This window comes from Equus caballus, chromosome 29 (assembly GCF_041296265.1).
Source record: "Equus caballus isolate H_3958 breed thoroughbred chromosome 29, TB-T2T, whole genome shotgun sequence".
Classification (NCBI taxonomy): Eukaryota; Metazoa; Chordata; class Mammalia; order Perissodactyla; family Equidae; genus Equus; species Equus caballus.
In genome coordinates, this window is record NC_091712.1 from 21,161,549 (window position 1) to 21,186,320 (window position 24,772).

General features: G+C 36.9%; 1 protein-coding gene across 1 annotated transcript; it reads left to right on the forward strand.

The window, feature by feature from the left end:
• The first annotated feature begins 1,740 nt into the window (after positions 1-1,740).
• Positions 1,741-24,258, forward strand: PTCHD3 (patched domain containing 3). Its single transcript, XM_023631947.2, has 4 exons — positions 1,741-5,575; positions 6,508-6,629; positions 16,811-16,956; positions 19,443-24,258. Exons 1-4 carry the CDS (start codon positions 4,472-4,474, stop codon positions 20,945-20,947), a joined length of 2,877 nt encoding a protein of 958 aa, XP_023487715.2. The 5' UTR covers positions 1,741-4,471; the 3' UTR covers positions 20,948-24,258.
• Positions 24,259-24,772: the final 514 nt, after the last annotated feature.

Sequence of the window (24,772 nt, forward strand, 5' to 3'; positions counted from 1 at the left end):
TGGGAATTCAATTTGTATTGTAATTCAGCCACACACAGAATGACACTTTGGCTTGGTTTTCAAAAATCTCAGTTCTGTGTATACTGGAGATAAGGATTTCTCTCAGGGTACACATGAAAACTTTCAGGTCATTTATGCTGACCTTCAGCAGGGAATTTGAAGCTCTGAGCTCATCCTTTTCTTTCCCCACATACTCCAGTTCAAGTAGGAGCAACCAACCTTATGCTAGTTAGTTTGACTAAAATGTTCTAAGGTATCAAATACATGGTCATGTAAAATTTGCTGTTTATAAGTACTCAATTAGGAGTTTACAATGGTGATATTTTATATCTATTGCAACATCAGATTATGCTCTGTCAGTACCCTCTTTACTCCTGGATATAGAGTCATTAATGCCTCAAAAGATAATCAGATTGGAGAACCAATTCTAGAAAACCCAGACCCAATTCACACAACTCATCCTTAAGATTCCATTCCTTGAGATTAACTCTGGGTACCAAGTTATGTGTGTGTGTGTGTGTGCGCGCGCACCTGTGTGTGTGTATGGAGAAAGAGATCTTATATATATTGAGATCTCTGTCTATATACTTATACTCAATATATATATTTTATATATTGAGATCTATCTCAACATCTATCTCAATATATATTCTTTTTATATTATACATATTAATTATATATATTTCTAAATATATATATTTAGAAAGAGAGAGATATATAGACACAGATATATAGATATATGTGTATCTATATATCTATATTTTTAGGACTTATTTCAAGTAATTGGCTTATGCGGTTGTGGGGGCTGACAAAACCAAAGTCCATATGGAAGGCAAACAGGTTGGAAACTCTCAGACGGGAGCTGAGCTTGCAGTCTTGAGACAGAATATCTTCTTTTTCTGGGAAACCTCGTTTTTGCTATTAAAGTCTTTCAACTGATTGGATGAGGCCCACCCACATTATAAAGGGTAAATTTTTGCTTAGAATCAAGTGATTGCAGATGTTAATTACATTTACAAAATACCATCACAGCAATACCTAGGTAAATGTTTGATCAAATGATTGAGTACCTAAACTTAGCCAAATTGATACCTCAAAATAACCATCACACATTGGTACTCTCTTTTTTACTTCATTCAGGGTATCATTCTTCTTCCTCCTTCTTTTCTTTTCTTTTTTTTTTTTTTCTTGCTGAGGAAGATTTGCCCTGAGCTAACATCTGTGCCAATCTTCCTCTATTGGTATGTGGTTCACCCCCACAGCATGGCCACCAATGAGTAGTGTGGGTCAAAGTCTGGGAACCGAACCTGGGCTGCTGAAACCAAGCAAGCTAAACTTAACCACTAGGTCACAGGGCTGGCCCCCAGAGTATCATTCTTAAACAAACATTTTATAACACAAAACTCATCAAATTAGTCATCTATATTTCTGATTATCTTAAATGTTTTGCCAAACCAAATGGAGATGTTGCAGAATAATAGGCCTTTTCAATTTCATTCCATTCATTACACAACATAAATTTATCCCCCAAATGAAAGCTCATCAAAAAATTCTTCTCACAAGGTAAAAAATTAAAAAGTATAATTATAAAATTTCAAAATTAAATCAGGTACACTGAGCTCTCCTTGTTTGATTTATTCATTTCCTTCCTCACTTTTGTAGTGACAATTTCAATGTTTTCTATTTATAAACTTTGTTTTCAATAATTCCAATTTACTACCAAGGCTTCAAAACTTTAAGTTTCTATGGTGCTCCCTTCATTGAATGCTTTGATTAAAGATTCACAACTGATTTTGAACAAAGTGCAACAAAAACAAATACAGCACTCATTCACAAACGGTTCAGTACGGCTGTAGGGCACTAGATTGATTTTCAAAGTAGTTCTTCATAAAATCAAGCATTTGTAAAATCCGGCTGATTTTGGACAGCTAAGAGGGAAAAGTGCATACTGTAATGCTTGAACATTTTTTAATTCAACCTCAGCTTAATCACCAAATATTTGTTGTTCACTTCCTTTAGCATTTTATTAGCTCATCTTGCTCCTTCTTCATGTAGTCCTCACATGTAGCCTTTGGCTATACAGTCAGACTTACAAACAAAGCCTATTTGGCTGAGTATAGGTCACTGATAAGTTTCCTATGCAGTTGTTAACTCTTGTCTCCCGCAGCCCTAACTGGTTTTCTACGGTTGTCCTGGTATACCACCTAATTTAAATTTGTCCGGGATGTCTCATTTTCAATGAAGTATTATTGTTAATAGTTGAATTAAAATAAGCCTGGATTGGTTTGCTAGACTACTGCTTTTTACTTTCAGTTTCTGCCACGTCTGGCCTAGTGATGTGGGTGACACAAGTACACTGAATAGAATTCCCACTATAACACGTGGTTAACTCTGAAAGTCACCCACTGATACACCACCTCCCTTCCAGATCCCTTACAACTGCTATGTAACTAATGCTTCTCTTTCACTGGCAGTGGGCAGAGTGCTCACTGAGTAAAATGAAGGGGGCTCAGACAGGAGTGGTTAGGGACAGCTATCTCTCCATTGCATTCTTCATTGGTAAAGTTGTATTAGCCCTTTCAATAAATGTCTCAACCTTTTAGTGGCTTATCACAACAGAAGTATATTTCTCACTCATGTAACAGTCACTGTGGATCCTCCTGGTCAGTGAGTAGCTCTCTTGTCCATGGTAACTCAGGGACCCAAGTTCCTGCCAGCTTACCACACCACAATTCAAATGGGCTCCTTGGCTGCCTGTGGCTAGATGGCGGATGGGACAGAGAACTTCTTAAAGGTCTTGGCCTGAAGGTGACACATATCACTTTCACTTACATTCTGTAGTTGATTATTGGTCACCTGGCCACACATATAAGTCAAAGGGACTAGAAAATGTAGTCCTTGACTGGACAGTCATGTTTCAATTGCAATTGCATATTATGGAAAAACACAGTTTTGGTTGACAGCAAGCACTCAATGTCATTGATTCTGAACCTCTTAGATTACACTAACTTCCAGACTGATCAATATTTAAATGTTTTAACAAGTAGATAATTATAATCACTGAAAGGGAAAAGTCTGTCTATTGCAACACAAAATCCAGAACTCATAAAAGAAAAGCATCAGTTAATTCAACTATAAACATAAGCCATGGCAACCAGCAAAATGGTGAGGGATGTACTCAAAGCACAGGAAAAAGTAATCATTTCCTTAATATACGAATGGTTCCTATAAAGCAAGAAGAAAATCCCAACATCCCGAAAGATGTAAGATGACTGTTCACCCAGAGAGAAAATATGATGATTCTAAGTAATAAATTAAAAATAAAACCAAAATAAAAGATCAGTGGCAGGCACAAACCAGTTTCCTGACATTCAGGGATAGGCTGTGGCAAACCAGAGCCTCATATGCTACTTAACAGGGTATAAATGAACCAACTTCTACAGATATGAATTTATCAGTACCTCTAGAAATTTAAAAGGGCACATCCTTTGGCCTAGTAAATCCACTTCTAAAAACTTATCTTGCAGATAGAGTTCTTGTGCTCTGAATTGAGGACATTCATTCACTTAGTACTGTTTACAACACCAAGAGACTCTCAACAACCCACAGATCTATCAATGGTATTACAGCTAATTAATGTTTCACCCATACATTGGAAAATTATAGAGCAGGTCAAATAAGATAAATTTATATGCACTAACATGTTATGATCCTTGGATGTATTAGGTGAAAAATGTAACTTTGATACACTAATACAATAATATTTATAAAAAAGATATATTTGCATATATTGTGATATGCCTGTAAATGCATAGGAAAGGGTTTGTAAGAACAAACACTTTTTTCTTTTAAACAAAGAAAAAAACAATTCCTTTAAGAAGAGGAGTGGGATAGAAGGAAGGTTTAGGGTTGAGTTTTACGTTGGGTTTTTTTTCACTTTTCATTTTATATAATTACTCCTATCTTTTTACAAGGAGAATGTATGAACATATTACGTTTGTAGTTAGAGAACAAAAATAACTGAATTAGGTGTACCAGGCTCAGAGAAGACTTCCCTGAGAACAGTGTTACTGGACGAGCTCCAGAAACTAAAAGCTGCTACTTACAATGCATGTAACATCTGTGCCATTTGTGTGTGTGTGTCACTGAGAACGAGCCAAATTCTCCCAATACTGAGTCGTGGAGGACAGGCATGCATTTTCTTCGTCTTTAAGAGTTATTTCTCGTAGTAACTTAACTCCAAGGGGATAGGCACGCCACAGAGAAATTTGGGGCTGGTTGGAGCTACGGGTCAAACCACGTGCTCGTCAACGAAGCCTCCAGCATCCGGGGCGCGAGCAGCCTGACCTCAAACAGACTTCCTTAGAATTTCTCCAGGAAACCGTCGGGTGGGGCGGAGATGGGCGCCCTGCCCAGTAGCCACTTCCTAATCTGCGGCCCTGCTTGAGAACGTTGCCTTTCCTTCCCGGAAATGAGCCTTAGTTCCTCTAAGGTTGCGCCAGAGGCGGAGCCAGAGGGGAAGCAGGAGGCAGAGTCAGCGTCGGAGAAGCGGGAGCCGGAGGGGGGGCCTGGGCCAGACCCTCGGAGCCAGTGGGATCCGGGGACAGGGCCGGAGTCGGAGCCGCCCGCGTCCTCAAGGCAGGAGTCGGAGCGGCTTTTGGAGTCAAGTCAGGGACAGAAACCCGAGCTTGGCTGGGCTTCAGGGCAGAGCTCAGAGCCACCAGCGGCGTCGGAGCAGGAGTCACAGCCACGCCCGGCGTCGGCGAGGGGGGATCCCCCTCTGTCCGAGTCACAGTCGGGAAATCAGTTGCCCGAGAGGTCCCGCTGCCACACTGACTGCCTGGAGGCGCCGCTCTCCCGCGCCTTCGCATGGCTGGGATGGATGGTGGGCTCGCACCCCTGGATCTTCCTTCTGGCGCCGATGGTGCTGACGGCCGCCCTCGGCACTGGCTTCGTCTACCTGCCCAAGGACGAAGAAGAAGACCTCGAGGAGCAGTACACCCCGATCGGGAGCCCGGCCAAAGCCGAGCGGCGCTTCGTGCAAGCACATTTCACCATCAACGACTCTCACCGTTTCTCCGCCTCCAGGAAGAGCGTCGACGTCAATTTCGCGTCCGTTCTAGTGGTCTCCAACACTGCCTCGCTGCTGGAACAAGAAACCTTATCAGAAATTAGTAAATTGGACGAGGCGGTGCGGGCTTTGTATGTGACACAAGAAAACGGAACCGAGATCCACTACGATGAGGTGTGCGCTATGGACCAGGGCCGCTGCGTGCCCTCCAACCCGCTTCTGGCCGTCTGGCAGGCGAACAATAACCTCAACCTGAAAAACATCACCTTCCCCATCTCCACCCAAGCCGGCCAACCCCTCTACCTGGCCAACCTCCTTGGCGGAGTCGTCTTAGGCGAGAAGATAGGAACGAACCAGTTCCTCCTGGAGACCAAAGCCATGCGGCTGCTGTATTTCCTGGAGACCGAGGTCAGAGAGGACAACGAGCATAGCAAGTTGTGGCTGATCCATTTCCTGAACGAATTTAGCAAAATGCAAAAGAGTCTGGCCTTGAAGAAGATTCAGGTACCTGGCGCTGGGATTTACAGGGTGGCCAGGAGAAAGTGGGAGGGATAAGTAAAGACTTGGTCCGAGTTCCATCACCATAGCGCTCCCTGACTTTGATGGAGTCCCTGTCTTGAAGCTGGGTGTGCTGCACTGTATTTGGTACTTAATCCAGCTTTCTTGAACGAACACGTGGAAGGATGCCACAAATCTTAAATCCTTGGTAACATTCTGGTGGAAGACACAAATCCTACATCCTCAAAGTCGGTCTGTTCAGTGCAGACATTGTTCTTCTGGTTTAGTTTTGGGGTTTGGTTTTCTAGTCAGATTACTTTTTCTTTCTTTTAGCTAAAGTCTTTGCTGTTTCTGGGAGCCCCCTAAAACTTGCTTGGAGTTCATTGGAATCAAAAAACAAACTTTTAAGCAAAAGTTCCATGGTGGTGTTGAAAAAGCTAAATAGCTCAGCATTTTTCAACTAAGTTATTGCGTAGCGCTGGGCACATGTTAGCTGTTAGTAATTGTTGGACCAGCAAATCTGCTAATACTTCTGAATAAGCCTGGTGAAAGTGAGACATCCTACTGGAAAAAGCCTTTTCAGGCCTTTCTGAAATGATATTTATGCAATTAAAATAGTAAAAGATAACCTAATAAAAATTTAGAAAGAGGCACAATTTCTACAGCCATTAATGAGTTCACAGTTTTATATGAAATATAGATTTTGTATGTCCAGTTTTAAACTTTGGATTTTTGAAAGAAACTTTGGAAAGCATGCCGTAGATTTGTGGGAAGATGGAAATCTCTATCTTCTTTATTCTAAAATCATAATGCACATATTTTGATCTTTGAATTTTAACATGTTTCAATCAATAAGCTATAGTGTTTCGATAGTGTTTGTAACTCACACACGAATATTGGAACTAAAAGTTATTTACCTGAGTGTGTTTTTGTGGCAGGTGGTCTACTTTACGTCACTTTCTAGACAACTGGAATTTGAGGCAACTTCTATGACAGTGATCCCTTTGTTTCACTTGGCATACCTTCTAATCATATTATTTGCAGTCATATCATGCTACAGGTAAAACACTTTTATTAGTTTTTTAAACTCTTACTTTTTAAAAAGTATTTTATAGTGGTAAAATATATATAACAAAATATGCCATTTTAACCGTTTTTAAGTGTACAATCAATGGCGTTACTTACATTCACGCTGTTGTGTAACCATCACAGCTGTCTTGTTTCCAAATATTTTCTGTCACCCCAAACAGATGGGGTCACTCTGTAACCATTAAGCACTAATTCCCCATTGCCTCCCCGAGTCCTGGTTTTAACCTTTAATCTACTTTCTGTCTCTATGAATTTTCCTGTTCTAGAGATTTCATGTAAGTGGAATCATAGAATGTTTGCCCTTTTGTGACTGGCTTATTTCACCCAGGATGTTTTAAGTTTCATCCATGTTGTAGCTGTATCAGAACATTGTTCCTTTTTAAGGCCAAATAATATTCCATTGTATGGATATACCACATTTTGTTTATCTGCTTATCTGTTGATGGACACTTGGAATGTTTCTACCTTTTGGCTATTGTGAATAATGCTATGATGAACATTGGTGTACAGATATCTGTTTGAGTCCTTGTTTTCAGTATATACTTAGGAGTGGAATTGGTGGGTTGTATGATAATTCTATGTTTAGCTTTTTGAAGAACCAGCAAACTGTTTTCCACAGAGGCTGCTCCATTTTACAGCCCATCAGCAGTGTAAAAGGGATCCAATTTCTCCACATCATCACCAACACATCTTACTTTCTGTTTTATTGATTATAGCCATCTTAGTAGTTGCAAAGTGGTATCTCATTGTGGTTTTGATTTACGTTTCCCTAATTACTAGTGATTTAACTATCTTTTCATGTGTTTATTGGCTTTTTGTGTGTATATCTTCTTTGGAGAAATGTCTATTCAAGTCCTTTGCCCATTCTTTAATTGGTTTGTTTGTCTTTTGGTTGTTGATGAGTGCTTTACAGATGTTAGATACTAAACTCCTATAAGATGTATGATTTGCAAATATTTTCTCTCACTCTGTAGATTATCTCTTCACTATCTTGATAATGTCTTTCAGTGCACAAAAGTTTTTAATTTTGATGTAATCCAGTTTATTTTTTGTTTTGCTCCTTGTGCTTTTGGTGTTGTATCTAAGAATCCATTAACAAATCTAAGGTCATGAACATTTACCCTATGTTTCCTTCCAAGAGTTTTATGGTTTAACCTCTTATATTTAAGTTGGTGATCAATTTTTAGTTTATTTTTGTACATGGTGTCAAGTAGGGGTCCAACTTCATTCTTGTACGTGTGGAAATCCAGTTGTCCAAGTACTATTTGTTGAAGAGATCATTCTTTTCCAGTTGATTGGACTTGGCATCCTTGTCAAAAATCAATTGGCTGTAGATGTATGGGTTTATTTCTGGACTCTCAATTCTATTTCTTTGGTCTATGTATCTATCAATATGCCAGTACCATACTGTTTTGATTACTCTAGCTTTGTTATAAGTTTTGAAATCTGGAAATCTCAGTTCTCCAACTTTTTCTTCTTCAAGATCATTTTGGATGTCCAGGGCTTCTTGCAGTTCCATATGAATTTGGGGGTTGACTTTTCCACTTCTGAAAAAAAAGGCCATTGAAATTTTGGTAGAGATTGTGTTGAATCTGTAGATTGCTTTAGGTGAGATTGATATACTAACAATATTAAGTCTCCCTTTCCGTAAACTAAGGATGTCTTTCCATCAATTTAGGTCTTCTTTACTTTCTTTCACCAGTGTTTTTTAGTTTTCAGTGTACAAGTCTTTTATCTCCTTGATTAAATTTGTTCTTAAGTGTCTTATTCTTTTAGACACTATTTATGTGGAATTGCTTTCTTAATGTCCTTTTGGGATTGTTCATTTCACATGAATAGAAACACAACTAATTTTTGTGTGTTGATCTTGCATCCTGCAGCTTTGCTGAATTTGTTTATTAACTCTAGGGGGTTTTTTTGTAGATTCTTTGGAATTTTCATATATGAGATCATGTAACCTGTGAAAAGGGATAGTTACACTTCTTCCTTTCCAATTTGGATTCCTTCTATTTCTGTTTCTTGTCTAATTGCTCTGGCTAGCACCTCCAGTACAAAGTTGAATATCTTTGGTAAAAGTAAGCCTCTTTATCTTGTTCCTGATCTTGGGGGGAAAGCTTTCAGTCTTTCACTATTGAGTATGATGTTAGCTGTGCAGTTTTTAATAAATGCCATTATCGTTTTTTAGGAAGTTCCTTTCTGTTCCTTGTTTTTGAGTGTTTTTTATCATGAAAGGGTGTTAGGTTTTGTCAAATGCCTTTTCTGCATCTATTGATATGATCATGTGGTTTTCATCCTATGTTCTAGTAGTGTGGTGTATTACATTGATTGGTTTTCCCATGTTGAACCACTCTTGCGTTCCTGGGATAAATCCCACTTTGTTGTGGTGTATAATCCTTTTAATGTCTTATTGAATCGGATTTGCTAGAATTTTATTGAGGACTTTGCATCTATATTCTTAGGAGATATTTATCTGTAGTTTTCTTGTGATGTCTTTGCCTGGCATTGGTATCAGTGTAATGCTGGCTTCATAGAATAAGGTAGGTAGTGTTTCCTCCTTTTCAATTTTTTGAAAGGGTTTAAGAAGAATTGGTGTTAATTCTTCTTTACATGTTTGGTAAAATTCACCAGTGAAACCATTTGGTCCCAGACTTTTCTTTGTTGGGAGGTTTTTGATTACTGATTCAATCTTTTTACTTGTTACGTCTCTCTTGAGATTTTCTATTTCATCTTGAGTCAGTTTAGGTCATTGGTGTGTTTCTAGGAATTTGTGCGTTTCATCTATGTTATCCAATTTGTTGGCATGAGTTGTTTATAGCATTCTCTTATAATCCTTTCTATTTCTGTACTTTTGTATCTGATTTAGTTATTTGTATTGGCTTGTTTTTTTCTTTGTCACTCTAGATAAAGGTTTGTCAATTTGGTGATCTTTTTAAATAAGCAACTTTTGGTTTTGTTTTTTGTATTGTTTTTCTATTCTCAATTTTATTTATCTCTGTTCTAATCGTTATTATTTCCTTCCTTTTGTTAGCTTTGTGTTAGCTCTCTTTCTAGTTCCACAAAGTGATTTGAGATCTTTTTTATTTTTTGATGTAGCTGTAAATTTACCTCTGAGCACTAGTGTCACTCCATCCCATAAATTATGGTATGTTGTGTGTTTGTTTTCATTTGTCACTAAGTATTTTCTAATTTCCATTGTGATTTCTTCTTTGACCCATTGGTTGTTTAACAGTATGGTGTTTAATTTCCATATATTTGTGAATTTTCTAATTCTTCCTCTATCATTGATTTGTAGCTTCATCCCATCATTGGTTGAAAAGATACTTTGTGTAATTTCAGTCTTTTTAAATTTTCAGACTTGTTTTGTGACCTAACATATGGTCTATCACAGCGAATGTTCCATGTGCACTTGAAAATAATGTATATTCTGCTGTTGTTTAGGTTGAGTGTTCTTTCTATCTCTGTGGGGTCTAATTGGTTTACAGTGCTGTTCATTTCCTCTATTTCCTTATAGATTATCTGCCTAGATTTTTTATCAATTATTGAAAATGGTGTTTTCAATTTTCTATTATTGTAAAGCTATCTATTTCTCTCTACAATTCTGTCAATATTTGTTTCATGTATTTTGGGTCTCTGTTGTGGGCTATGTATATGTTTATGGTTGATGTATCTTCTTGATGAATTGACCTTTTATCAATTTGTCTTTTTTAACAGTTTTTGAAATAAAATCTATTTTGTCTGATATCAGTATAGCCACCCCTGCTCTCTTTTTGTTACTATTTGTGTGGAATATCTTTTCCATCCTTTAACTTTCAGCCTATTTGTGTCTTTGTACCTAAAGTGAGTCTCTTTTAGATAGCGTATAGTTGAATCATGCTGTTTTATCTATTCTGCCAGTCTCTGCCTTTTGATTGGGGAGTTTGATCCATTTACACTTAAAATAATTATTGACAAGGAAAGACTTACTTCTGCTGTTTTGCTATTTGTATTCTGTATATCTTATAGATTTTTGTCTCTCATTTCATCCATTATGCCTTCTTTTATGTTTAGTTTCTATGTTTCTAGCGAGCTGTTTTGATTCTTCTCATTTCCTTTTGTGATGATTTTTAAAGATTTTTTTTGGTGGTTACCATGGAGATTCATGTAACATCCTAAATTGAAAACAATCTGTATTAAATTGATACTAACAACTTCAACAACCTATAAATATGCTGCTTCTATACATCTCTGTCCTCCCCTGCTTATGTTGTTGTCACAAATTACATTTTTATGCACTGAATGCCCTATAACATAGATTTATAATTATTTTTATGTATGTGTCTTTTAAGTTCTGTAGGAAATAAAATGTAGAGTTACCAACCAAAAATGCAATAATACTCACTTTTATATTTGCCCATGTTTTTACCTTTACTGAAAATCTGTGTTTCTTCATATGACTTAGAGTTACTTTTTATTGTTCTCTCAATTCAGCCCAAAGTATTCCCTTTAGCATTTATTATAGGGCAGATCTAGTGGTAACAAATTCCTTTAGCTCTTGTTTGTCTGGGAATGTCTTAATTTCTCTTTCATTTCTGAGGGAAAGTTTTTCTGGATACAGAATTTTCACTTGATGGGTTTGTTTTCTCTTTTAACACTTTATCATTTCACTGTCCCTTGGCTTCCATGGTTTCTGATGAGAAATAAGCCTTTACAGTTATTAAGGATCCCTTGTTTGTGGTGAGTTGCATCTCTCTTGTGGCTCCCAAGACGCTTTCTTTCTCTTTCTCTTTCCGCAGTTTGATTATAATGTGTCTCAGTGTGGGTCTTTTTGAGTTTATCCTCCTTGGACTTCGTTAAGCTTCTTGGGTTTGTAGCTTCATGTCTTCTGTTAAATTTGGGAAGTTTTTAGCAATTGTTTTTTCAAATATTCTTCCTGCCCCTTTTTCTCTCTCTTTTTCTTCTGAGACTCCTATAATGTGTATATTGGTCTGTTTACTGGTGTCCCACAGATCTCTCAGGTTCTTTTCATTTTTCTTCATTTTTTTTCTTTCTGCCAGTCAGACTCAATAATTTAAATTGTCCTGGCTTCAAGTTTGCTGATTCTTTCTTCTGCCTGCTAAATGTGCTGTTGAATACCTCTAGTGTTTCTTTTCTTTTTTCATTTCAATTATTGTGCTTTTCAGCTCTGGAATTTCTATTTGGTCCCTTTTAAAAATTTCGCTATTTATATTATCATTTATTTATTTTGTTTGCCTTACTTCCTCGTCAGAGCTCTCCTTTAGCTCTTTGGGCATATGTAAGACAGTGTTTTATACTCTTTGTCTAATAGGCCCTATCTCTGGCTTTCCTCAAGGGTGATTTCTGTCAATTTATCTTGTTCCTTTCCTTAGCCATACTCTCATGTTTTTTTGTATACCTTGTGATTTTTGTTTTTGTTGTTGATAACTGGACGTTTGACTCTTATAAAATGGTAACTGAAAATCAGATTCCCCCTGTCTGCAGGGTTTCCTGAGTTTTTTCGTTTGTTTGTTTAAAACTGTAGTAGTCCATTTTATTAGTGACTTCCCTAAATTATTATTTCCAGGACTGTATTCCCTGTTTATATGGTTGCTGAAGTCTCTGTCCCTTAGCTTGTGTTTAGCCAATGTTTTCACAGAGATTTCCTTGGATGGCAGGACCTCTCCCAGTTTTTGCAAAATGATTCTGTGCTGGGACCCTCCTTCAAAACTTAGCCAGGCTTACACTGTGCCTGGGAATTGGCACTAGGAGAAAGCTTAGGGTCTTCTCAGGTCTTTTCTGAGCATGCGTCTTGCCCTGGGTGACTGTCTAATTCTCCAGTACACATATCCTAAATTCCCAGAGAAATGCTCCCCAGTTTTGCCTTAGGCAACCTTTTGTAGGTTTGGGTTGTAATCTTTTGCCCTACGTGTGTGAGGGTTGTTAATTCAGCTTGAGGTGTTTCCAGCTTTCCAGCTTTGAGTGAGACAAAACCAAGGAGTGTCTTGCATCATTCTTTCAGGTAGCCCCCAGACAGGTTAGAGCAGACATATAGATTATTTTGTGAAAGGTGGTGCTCTGCTCCCTCCAAAAACAGAGATATAGTCCCACACCAGTAACACAGGCTGTTGCCTGTTTAAGATGGCTGCTGCTTTAAGACTATTGCCACTTTAAGACTGTGGCCACTTTAACACACCTGCCACTTTATGGTCACTGCCACTTTAAGACCTCTACCATGCAAGAGAGGGATGAGGTAGGGCTTGTCAAATTGATATAAAGCTTACTGTTTTGAGGTGCCCTTTTCTTTACTTCTTTTTTTTTTTTTGATTCAGCACTGACTTGGTTGCTTTAAACTTTTGGCTGTTTTCCAGAGTTCACAGACTTGGTTCTGACAATTTCTTCTTGTTTTTCTGTTTCCTTGTGGGGATAAAAGTTTAGGTTTTTCTACTCTATGTTTTGCTGATGTTCAGCACTAAACTCTTATTTTTTAAAGCTGATGACTTTTTAAAAATTTTGCCCATTGGCAGGAGTATGCAATCAAATGGTATAGGAACAAGAAATTGTGGCTAGTTTTGTTTGATTTGGCATAGGCTTTCTGCCTTACATATTGTACCAATTATGATTAATTGTCCCATTTGGAGACAGATATGCTGATAGAACTAAGATATAAGTCTTTATTTCTATTATAAATTTGAACTAGTACTTTTAAGTATATAAAAAATTAGGCTCTAATTTAAATTGACTTGGGCTTCTCCATTGTTCTGTTGTGGAGTTAACCTTGCTAAGCATTTAAAAAACGTTACCTAGGAATTAGGGTTAGTTTGAGATCTTGTGATCAGAAAGCTAAAATCTGAAAAACGGCAGCAAACAATAGAACTTAGATGTAGAAGGAACCCTATAGATTATATTATTCCAGTGATTCTCACATCAGAGTCAAAAAGAGAGCCCTGAAACCACATATTCTGAGGCCCTACCCTATTGAATCGAATATCCAGGGGTTAAATCTGAGAATCTATATTTCAAAAATTTCTGTAGTTGATTCTCATCTGTAGGTGGATTTGGGAACAAATGATAAAAGTTAACTCTCTAAATTTAAGGTGGAAGAAAGATGAGGCCCCAGTACGTAAAGAGACTTGACCACAGTGGGTACCTCCTTAGAGTTAATAAACTATCTCATAACTTTGTTATTCTGGAAAGGAAGACCACACTTTTTAGAAAACACAGGAAGGAAGGAAAAAAGGAAAGAAGGGAGGGAGGAGAGAAGAAAGAAAAGAAAATTCAGTCTTGTTAAAGTTAGTAGGATAAAGACGTTTTTTAAATTAGTATAGAATCTACAAGATACCAACAGATGGTTTGAAAAAACTTTCCTACTAAATAGTTGGTTCTGAAGATACAAATTTATATCAATTCTTGCTTATCTTTACAAATAGTTGTGGACAATAAAGCAGAAAATCTTGTTTGGAAGGCAATTAGAAGATGGTTTATATTTGTCTTTGAAGACTATTTTTATGCTTATGTAACCAACATATTGAACACACAAGACTCATGAGGTATAAACATAAAGCAACTTTATTTTGTCTTCCTTTGTTCCCTTGAAGCATTGTAGGTAGAGCAAGTTCTTCCTCTGCCCCATGAAAACTCGGGCAGACCCTGTGACTTTTGTGGTCATTCTTAGGTAAGACAAAGTCTTCCAGTCAGAATTAAAATGTCCATGTCCATGTAATACACAAAAGTTGTAACTTGATTCGAAACTAAGGTTTTTCCCCCCATTTCTTAACTGGGGGATGCTACATGGGATAACCGTTAATGGAGAACAAAGGACTTGCCAGCCCTCTTCCATCACTTCTCCTCCTACTCTCCATCTTGCTAAGCTGGTTCCTGGGTTGGAGGATGCACAAGGAGAAGAGGAAAGGAAGCAGGAAAATTCTTCAGCCACGGATGCTGACTGATGGTCTAATACATGCCTTTTCTGGGCTTGAATATAAAACTGATTCTCCTGTGAGCACTTTCGTGAGTTCCTTGGACATCGCTCACTTCTACTTCTCTGTTATCACTGAGAATCTCTTATCTCTGTTCTAGATGAGGCCTCCTGGACAGTCCCTAAGACATCCCCATCCTGCCTGTCTCACACGCTTATATATGAAGATTATTCCTTGCTTGCATGCCTTTACCTCATACAGAGCTCTTATTTGAACATATTTTGGGATTCCATATTTATTGTCTTGCAGTGGAGTCACTGAAAATAGTAAGACTCTTTCAAAAGTTTATGCTCCAAATTGAACTTCATCCTATGGCCAGTAGTGGTATATGGAGTTTCTTAGACTATTTCAGAATTGTCTGACATTTGGGAAATGATAAAACTTACATCAAATATTAGACCAGTTTCTGATAAAATCTGGAAAATCTTTCCCTTCTCAAATGCACTGAACTGTTCATTACTTACAATAGATGTCAATCCTTTCAAGGAAGATATGGATGCCTCACCAAGCATGTCTCAGTATACTAACGTCTAATTAGCCCTTCCCTGCTAAATGAATAGAAAATTCAGAAAATTGGCCATTTTGCTGCCAGTGACGCCCAACTCTGCCTGAGCATTGGAATCATATGAGGAAATTTTTAGACACGTAGGCTCTGCAGCTTCACTACAAACCTATAGAATCGGGATCTGCAGAGTGGGTTCCAGGAGATCTAAGGTTCCAAGACTCCCCTAGGTCGTTCTGATAACCTGCTTAAGCCAAGGTCCTTCTTGGGGACTGGAATATCTACAGGTGTATTCCCCAAACTCCTACAGTGTTCCACTTTCAGAGCTTTCCTTCTATTGTCTATTGATCATTAAAATAAAGGTCACTCAGAGAAAATCGACACAGCAACTATTCCAAGTAAAGTCACTAGAGCTAATAATATACTTCAGTCCCCCATCCTCTGAAAAATTTACACCAAGAAATCCAGAAACTTGAAAGAGGGATTGGGAATAAACACGTCTTATGTAACTTTTATGTGCATTAATCTTTCTGATTTTAAAGTTCTTCTTTGTTACTTTCTTAAACTCCTGTAGACCAATATTGTTGTTTTAAGAAAGTATTCATTATAATCAAAATTTGTTGTAACAAAGCAATTTACTTTTGCTCTGGAATTTGTGTGTGTGTGTGTTGATTTGGGGCCCTGAATTTAACTCACAGCACCAGCAGGTTGAGAAAAAGTGAAATAGAGCCATGGTGTAGAAATTTTTTTAATAAGAAGGAAGTTGAGCTCATTTTGTGTGATCTTTCCTGAAGAGGGTCTTGAATCATGTTTTTGATGCTTTGGAATCAGTGGCTCCATTTCCGTAGTTGACTCTCCTAGTCTTCCGTCCAAACCTAGTTTCTCTCTCCTGCTAAAAACATCTAGAGGCAGGTGTCAGTCATTTGTTTTGGGGCAGTTAACAAGTGAGTAAAATATAAAACCACAGGTGGTTGTCGGTATTTTACAATGTAACGTTGTGGTTGTTTGGGAGGTAAAATACTGAATCCATGCTATAAAATTCCGTATATATATTTCGATTTCTGTTGTTCCAGCAAAGAAACAGCCATAGGTTGTGTTATTCAAAATAAACTACATTTCAATTTTTTTTTGCAATTAGTAGCAACTTTTCTAGAGCCCACTTCACTAGTAAAGGAGAATCCTGAAAAGGTTTGAGGAGGCGGCTTTCATACTTTGTTAACCACAATACAGATTCGACTAGCTTTGAAATACAGGAGTTGTTTAGGGTTGTGTTTATGGCTAGTCGGAGTTAGGGGTTGGGTAAGAAGACAACAGGCTATGGATCCTTTCTCTGTAATTTGCTGTTGTATTCCATTCACACCCCTTTGAAGATCAGAGTGTAATTAACCATCTGCAGTATTTTGATGTATCTTTGTGGTTCTGAAATGCCAGTTAGTGGCTTAGTGCTTGGCTAGCTGCGTAAGTCACCCAAGATAGTTTGGTAAAAGTATAGATTCCCAACTTTTCTGTTCCCTCTTTTTTTTTCCAGTTGGTCTGGGATAGTGCCTGGGAGTTAAAGGTCTCCAGCAGACAGGTATGGGAATTATTGCCCAAGAGGCTTCTGAGTTGGTGTCCAAGTCAGGAATGTTATGAATTGATGGAATTTCAGTATGGAAGCTACCACCACAAATTCCATGATTTTTCCCTCCAAATTTACAGGTGTGACTGTATCCGCAACAAAATGTGGGTTGCAGCCTTTGGAGTGATTTCTGCTGCCTTGGCAGTGGTGAGCGGCTTTGGCCTGATGTTGTACATTGGGGTGCCATTTGTGATCATAGTTGCAAATTCACCATTTCTTATTCTAGGTGAGTAAAACAAAACATGAGGCTACACATTGTGTATGTGGGATGTGGGGTAGTTAAGGGAAGGAGCTAATGTTAGATTAAGCAAAATAACTATCTAGAGGTGGCTCTACAGATCCAAAATGAGGGGTCAAGAAAAAAGAAAATCAAATTGAATCATGTGCCTTTAGAGTTGGAAGAATCTATACCTCAAATGGAAAAATACAGATAAGGGATGTGAACAGGCAGTTCACACATACACCCCAAATATCCAAAATACAAGTCACTGAAGCTATAAGAAAAAATATTTGACCTCTCAATTAATCAAGGGATGCAAAATAACCAAATGTGAGACACCTTGTTTTCTTATTAGATTAATAAATATTAGCAAGATTGAAGGTTTGGGGAAGGTTGTGTGCAAATGAACACTCTCATATTCTTCTGGGGGAGAATTGTAGATGGGTACAGCCTTGTTTTAGTCCAATTTTGCAACAAATCAAAAGATTTAAAAATGAAAAGGGGAATACTCTGACCTACCAATTCCATTTCTAGGAATTTCCACATCTAATAATTGGACAAGTGCTCAAAAAAGCAGAACAAGTATGTTCATTTCAGTGTGATTTTGAATAGGAATGTATTGAAAACAACCTAATCCCATATCAACGTAGGATGGATCAACTCATACATAGCATATGAAAATCTTGGAATCATATTCAGTCTTTAGAAAGAGGTAGATATATAATGTTAAATGGAAAATGCTGGTTATGAAACAAGATACTTGAGAGAGATACGGTTCTATGTGTATGTTTGTATAGAGGAAATTCTGGGTGAATATCCATAAAAATGTTAGCAGGGATTGTTCCTGAAGGGTGGAATTACAGTTGTTTAAATTTTTTCTTTCTATTTTCCTATACTTTCAGAATTTGTTTACAATAAGCATGAGAAAGTAAGCAACTTGGAAGAAATAATACTGGGTTTCCTGGGGGAGATAACGGACGAGCTGTATGCTGGATGTCGGCTTGTTTATCCTAGCTCTTCAGGGCACACCTTCCCAGTACACAGTCACGCTTAATCACTCAGTGTTCCCCACAGCCATAAATAAGTACAAAGTGTATATAATTGATTTAATATAAAGCATTTTTGTATAGTCTGTGTATACATAGGAATGCAAGTGTGTGTGTGTGTGTGTGTGTGTGTGTGTGTGTGTGATTTCAGCAACTCAAGGAAGAAATGTGTGAGGACAGTGTCTGAACAAGGTTCTATGAATAATAAAATTAGTTTTTAAACAACTAATAAATGTTAATAAGTTCATTCTTTGTCCTTAGCACTTCTGATTCTTCTCTTTTGTCCAGCTGAGCGCTGTTGAAATCCTCAAAGCTGAGCAGTGGGAGTGTCAGGATGCGGTTCATGACATTACGTAGACTTAAGTTTCGGTCTAGACCCTTCCCTCTTGATCACACCCGTAGAACATGTGAATTAGAGGCAAAGTTGCAATTCCCAGTGCCCTCCCATGTCATCCATGGAGAAGATCCCCCAAAATTGAACTTAAGATTGGCATTTCAGTTCCAAGTATTGATTTTGTATCGATATACATGGAATCAAAGGTGTCCATGAGTGACAGTAGTGTCAACTCTAGTAGACAATCTGAGGGAGGTGAAATTTACTTGCAACATGCTCATGCTGTCCTTTCTAATCTCCTTTCTTCTTTATAGCCCTCCTTCTCCAGTCTTCAGTGATGATTTCAAAGCCCTCAAATGTTCTATCCTCTTTATTCCAAACCAGTCATGAAATGTCATTGTGGAAAAGAACTAATCACCTAGTAGGCACTAATAAGTAAAAGGTTCTTAAGGTTTACTTTGGTACATAGTTCTGATCTCAAGAGTACTTGCATTTTAATGAAATAATGCCTTAACCTGGGCAAGTGATAGTTGAATGATAACATTCCAAGTATCAAAAACAGACTAGCAGGAAAACTACATTTGTGTGTGTGTGTGTGTGTGTGTATGTCTATAAACTATACCGTGCCTCTGAAATCATACCATGTTGATAGCTAGATGCTAGCTGTAGAACAGATAAGTCCAGCTTATATTTTAAGCCAGAGAATGTTGGCCCAGTGTGTTTGTGCATTAGTGTGAAGTGGTTTGTGGGAGAAAATTGTCTCTCATGTGATCTAATTGAATCAAAGATACATTGCTAACCCTGCTTTGACTAACACCCAGGCAACCAGGTTTCCTGACTCATCATTAAAACACCCTAAATGAAGACTAGGAGTAGAGTATACTGTGCTATGGGCAAATAATAGTGCACAAAGCACAGAGTTATTACAGAGGAAAGAATGATGAATTCTGTTGTGAATTCAGAAGCAACCAGAGAAAGCATCAAAGTAGCACCAAAGCACAGATTGGGCAAGATAAATAAGACCTTAAGAGATGGGCAAAGAAAATGGTTTGATCTGTTTAATTTTTAATGGCTATTAATATGTATGAAGATACTGTTTCCTTTTTTAACAGGTGTTGGGGTCGATGACATGTTTATCATGATTTCTGCCTGGCAGAAGACCAGCCTCGTGGATAGCATAAAACAGCGGCTGTCCGATGTCTATTCAAAAGTGGCAGTGTCCATTACAATAACCACCACCACCAACGTCCTGGCTTTCTATACAGGCATTATGACCTCCTTCAGGTCCATACAATACTTTTGCATCTATACAGGAACAACCCTGCTCTTTTGTTATTTGTATAACATCACCTGTTTTGGAGCATTTCTGGCCCTGGATGGAAAAAGAGAAGTAGTCTGTCTACGCTGGTTGAAAAAGTCAGAAACTCCTGACCAAAAATGTTCCTCATTAAAAAAGTCCTGCTGTCTCCCATTTGAGTCTCTCCCAGAGGAACATGAAGCTGAAATCCATCCAATGAATTTGTTCTTTAGAGACTATTTTGGGCCTTTTCTCACAACCACTGAGTCCAAGTTTTTTGTAGTGCTTATATACATTTTGTACATCGTAAGTAGTATATATGGGTGTTTCCAAGTGGAGGAAGGTTTAGACCTTCGAAATTTGGCAAGTGACGATTCATACATCACACCATATTTTAATGTAGAAGAGGAGTATTTTTCAGATTATGGCCCCAGGGTTATGGTTATCGTTACTGAAGCTCTTGATTACTGGGATAAAGATGCTAGGCAAAAATTGGAAAAATGTCTGGCAGATTTTGAAAACAATAACTATGTAGATAAAAGTCTTACAGAGTTTTGGTTACGAGAATATGTGAAATATATGGAAAATAACAGACAAGATGTAAATGATAAGAATACTTTTATAAACAGTATTTCCAGTTTTTTAACGGATTTTCCACTTTTTAAGTGTGATATTAATATTTCATCATCACATGAAATCATTTCTTCTCGGGCCTTCATTCAGACCATAGGTGTTTCTTCTTCAACCAATAAGAAGATGATGTTACTCCAGTTCCGAAGCCTGGCTGAAAAGTGTGAAATTCCCCTAATGGTGTATAACCGGGCATTCATATATTTTGATCAGTATACTGCAATATTAGAAAACACTGTTCGAAATGTCGTTGTTGCATCAGCAGCTATGTTCATCGTTTCCTTATTGTTAATTCCTCATCCACTGTGTTCCTTGTGGGTGACTTTTGCTATTGCTTCTGTGATTGTGGGAGTCACAGGTTTCATGGCATTCTGGAAAGTCAATCTTGATTCCATATCCATGATTAATCTTGTCATTTGTATAGGGTTTTCTTTCGATTTTTCTGCACACATTTCCTATGCATTTGTTTCCAGTTCCAAGCCCTCAGTAAACCAAAAAACAATTGAGGCATTGTATCTGCTAGGCTACCCGGTGTTACAGAGTGCAATTTCAACAGTAATAGGGGTGTGCGTTTTAGCTGCAGCTAAAGCATACATCTTCAGAACATTTTTTAAGATTATGTTTCTCGTTATGTTATTTGGGGCTGCTCATGGCCTAATTTTTATTCCAGTATTCTTAACCTTTTTTTGAAGGCTTGTTTGAATATCCGCTAACAAATCAAAGACCAGTTATAGAATTCCTGATTGCCCCAATCCGATCTGATAAAAATGCACTATTAGGAATAGTGAATAAACTAAAAACAAAGGCATGTTTTCTTGGCTTGGAAATCCCATTTAAAAATGTTATTTAAAATATCCTGAGAAAAATTAATTAGTCTTATATTAAAATATCTTTATAAATTAGGAAGTGTTGTCATCTTTATTATAGTCTATACAATCAAGTATAAGGTATAACTTTCCAGTTATTTTTCCTTTTATTTCATCATTAGAAATTTATGCCTGGAATTCAACTATTTTATATATTATACTATAAATGGAATATTATTTTCATTGTGCTTCCTATATGCATCATTATGTAAAAGTGAAACTTATTGTCATTTATTCTCCCAGTCTGGGGCTTTTCTATGCATTTTCTTAGTGGTGTATTTTCATGAACTGAAGTTTTTAAAGTTTTGAAATCCAATTTGTCGTTTGTTTATGGTTAGTACTTTCTGTATCCTAAGAAATCTTTGCTTATTCCAAGGTTAAAAAAAATTCATCTATGTTTTCTTCTCAAAGCTGATAATTTTAATTTGGGTCTATGATCTATAGACCTGTGTTTGTTGAGGAGTATGGATAGAGGTTCATTTTCTTCTCATAACAGTTATCCATTTGTCTCAGCATCATTCGTGAAAAAGACTATCCTCTCAGCCAAGGATTAACTTGGTACCTCTGTCAAAGACTCAATCGACAATTTATGTGTGGTTCTATTTTTGTGCGTTGATGTGTTCGTCTATACTAAAGCCAATACCGCATGCCTTGATTACTAAAGCTTTATATTAATTCTTGAAGTTAGGTTGTGTAAGTTGTCCACCAGTTTTCTTCTTTACCAAATTGTTTTGGCCGTTCTAGGTTCTTTGCATTTAGATACTAATTTTAGAATCACTTGTCAACTTGACAAAAAAGCCTTCTGGGATCATGACTGGGTTATGGTGAATCTACAAATCAATTTGGGGAAAATAGATATCTTAGCAATATGGAATCTTCCAATCCATGAATATGGTTTATCTCTCCACTTCTTTAATTTCTCTCAGGAATGTCGTAGAGATTTAAGTAGATTTTACTTCTAAGTATTTTTATTTTTATGGCATAGTAAATAATATTAATTTTAAATTCCTTTTCCATTTTTTTAGTAGTACATAGGAATACAATTGATTTTGGTATACCTACCTTATATTGTATAACTTTGTTAGGTTCATTTATTAGTTCTTATAGATTTTTGTAGCTCTTTAGTAGTTTTTATCTATGCAGTTATGTAAAGATCACATAAAGACCATTTTATTTCTTCCTTTATAATCTTTGTCTCTTACTTGCCTTATTGCACTGGCTTAAAATGTCCAGTAAAATGTGGGAAAATGTACTAAGAACAGACATCATAGCCTGCTTCCCAACTCTAGGAAACATGTTCAGTATTTCATCATTAAGTATGATGATTACCTGGAGGTAATTCATGACTGTTTCTATCAGATTGAGGAAGCTCCTTTCTACTCTAGTGTGCTGAGATGTGTTATCATGAATGAGTATTGAATTTTGTCAAATAATTTTTGTCCATTAAGATTATCATGTCATTTTTCTATTTTAATCTGTGAATGTGGCAACTTATGTTGAATAACTTTGTAATATTATACCAACATTCCTAGGATGACTCACATTTGGTCATGGCATACTATTATTTTCATACATCGCCATCCCTGTTTTGTTAATACTTTGTGAGTGATGTTTGTTCCTGGAATCATGAAGGATATTGGTCTGCAATTCCCTTTTCTTGTAATGTCTCTCTCAGGTTTTGATATCAGGATTATGCTGCCCTCAGAAAATGAACTGGTAAATAGCCCTCCTCTTTAATTTCTGAAATATATGATGTATGGTTGATGTTATTTGATGTCATCATTTTGATATTGTCTTTCCTTAAATGTTTCGTAGAATTCACCAGTGAAGTCTTCTGTGCATGGAGTTTTTCTGGGAAGGTTTTTTATTTCAAATTCACTTTCTTTAACTACTATAAAGCCATTCAGATGTTCTGTTTCTTCTTGGGTCAGTTTTGGTATGTTTTGTCTTACAAGGAATTTATCCATTTCATTAAGTGGCCAATTGATTATTTTCTTATCATTTTAATGTCTCTAGTGATGTCCCCTCTGTAATTCTTAAAATTAGTAATTTGTATTATATCTCTTTTACTTCCTTTTTTTTTTTTTTTTTGGAGGAAGATTAGCCTGAGCTAACATCTGTGCCCATCGTCCTCTACTTTATATGTGGGATGCCTGCCACAGCGTGGCTTGATAAGCAGTGTGTAGGTCTGCACCCGGGATCCGAACCAGTGAACCCCGGGCCACTGAAGCGGAGTACTGGCGAGCTTAACTGCTCTGCCACTGGGCTGGCCTCTATCCTTTATTTCTTGATCAAGAGATTGTCAATCTTATTAAATTTTTCCAAGAATCAACTTTTGGCTTTATTGATTCTCTTTATTATTTCTCTATTTGCTGACTCATTGGTTTCTACTCTATTCCTTCTTGTTTTCTACTTTGAGTTTAATTTTCTCTTCATTTTCTAGCTTTTTAAGGTGGTTAATATGTTAAGTCATTGATTTTAAATCTTTATTCTTTTCTGAGAAAGCTTTTAATGCTATACGTTTCCTTCTGTTTTAACTGTATCCACAAATTTTTATATGATAGGTATTCATTTCAAAATAAGTTCCCATTTTGCTTGGGATTTCTTCTTTGACCATGGATCAAACGATGCCTTTATTTTCTCTTCATTTTTCAAGAATACTTTAACTGGATGTAGAATTCCAAGTTGCAAGGGTTTTTTTCTTTCAGCACTTTAAAAATGTCATTGCACTGTCTTCTTGATGTAATGCTTTGATTAGAATTCAGCCTTCATTGTGATATTGTTGTTCTTTATAGAAAATGCTTGATTTTTTCTCTAGCTGCTTTGAAGATTTTTTTCTTTATTATTGGGTTTTCAACAATTTGACTATGATGTGGCTGTGTAGGGTGTTTTTTCTACTCAACCTTCTTGGGTATCTTTGAGCTTTTAGGACCTGTGGCCTGATATTTTCCATCATATTTGGAAATATTCTAGCCTTTATTTCTTCAAATGTTTTTCTGCCACATTGTCTCTCCCCTCTCCTTCTAGGACTCCAATTTCAAATATGTTCTTGTTATTTTCAGTTGGTTCATAAAATTGTAATATTCTAAGTTTGCATTTTATCATTAATAAATTTGAATTTGTTGACACCTTCAATAGACTCTTCTCTGTAGCCTATATTTTATTGAAAAAATATTCTTTCTACGTATAGTGAGATTCCTGGTAAGCTCAGGAAAATTCTGCTATGTGAAGGTTATTAATTATGCTTTTATGTTTGGAAATGTTTCAATAATTTGGTCTAAATATTTTCATCATTACTGTCTTTTTTTATTTTATTGAGATTGTCATTTTTAGATAAATATTTTATAACACAAAATTCATCAAATAAGTTGTCTCTATTTCTGATTGCTTTAAATGTTTTGCCAAACCACATGGACATGTTGAAGAATAAGAGAGCTTTTGAATTTCATTCCATTCACTATAGAATGTAAATTTATCCCCCAAATGGAAGCTCATCAAAAAATTCTTCTCACAAAATTAAAACGCACCATTATAAAATTTCAAAATTAAATCAGGTACGCTGAGCTCTCCTTGTTTGATTTATTCATTTCCTTCCTCACTTTTGTAGTGACAATTTCAATGTTTTCTATTTATAAACTTTGTTTTCAAT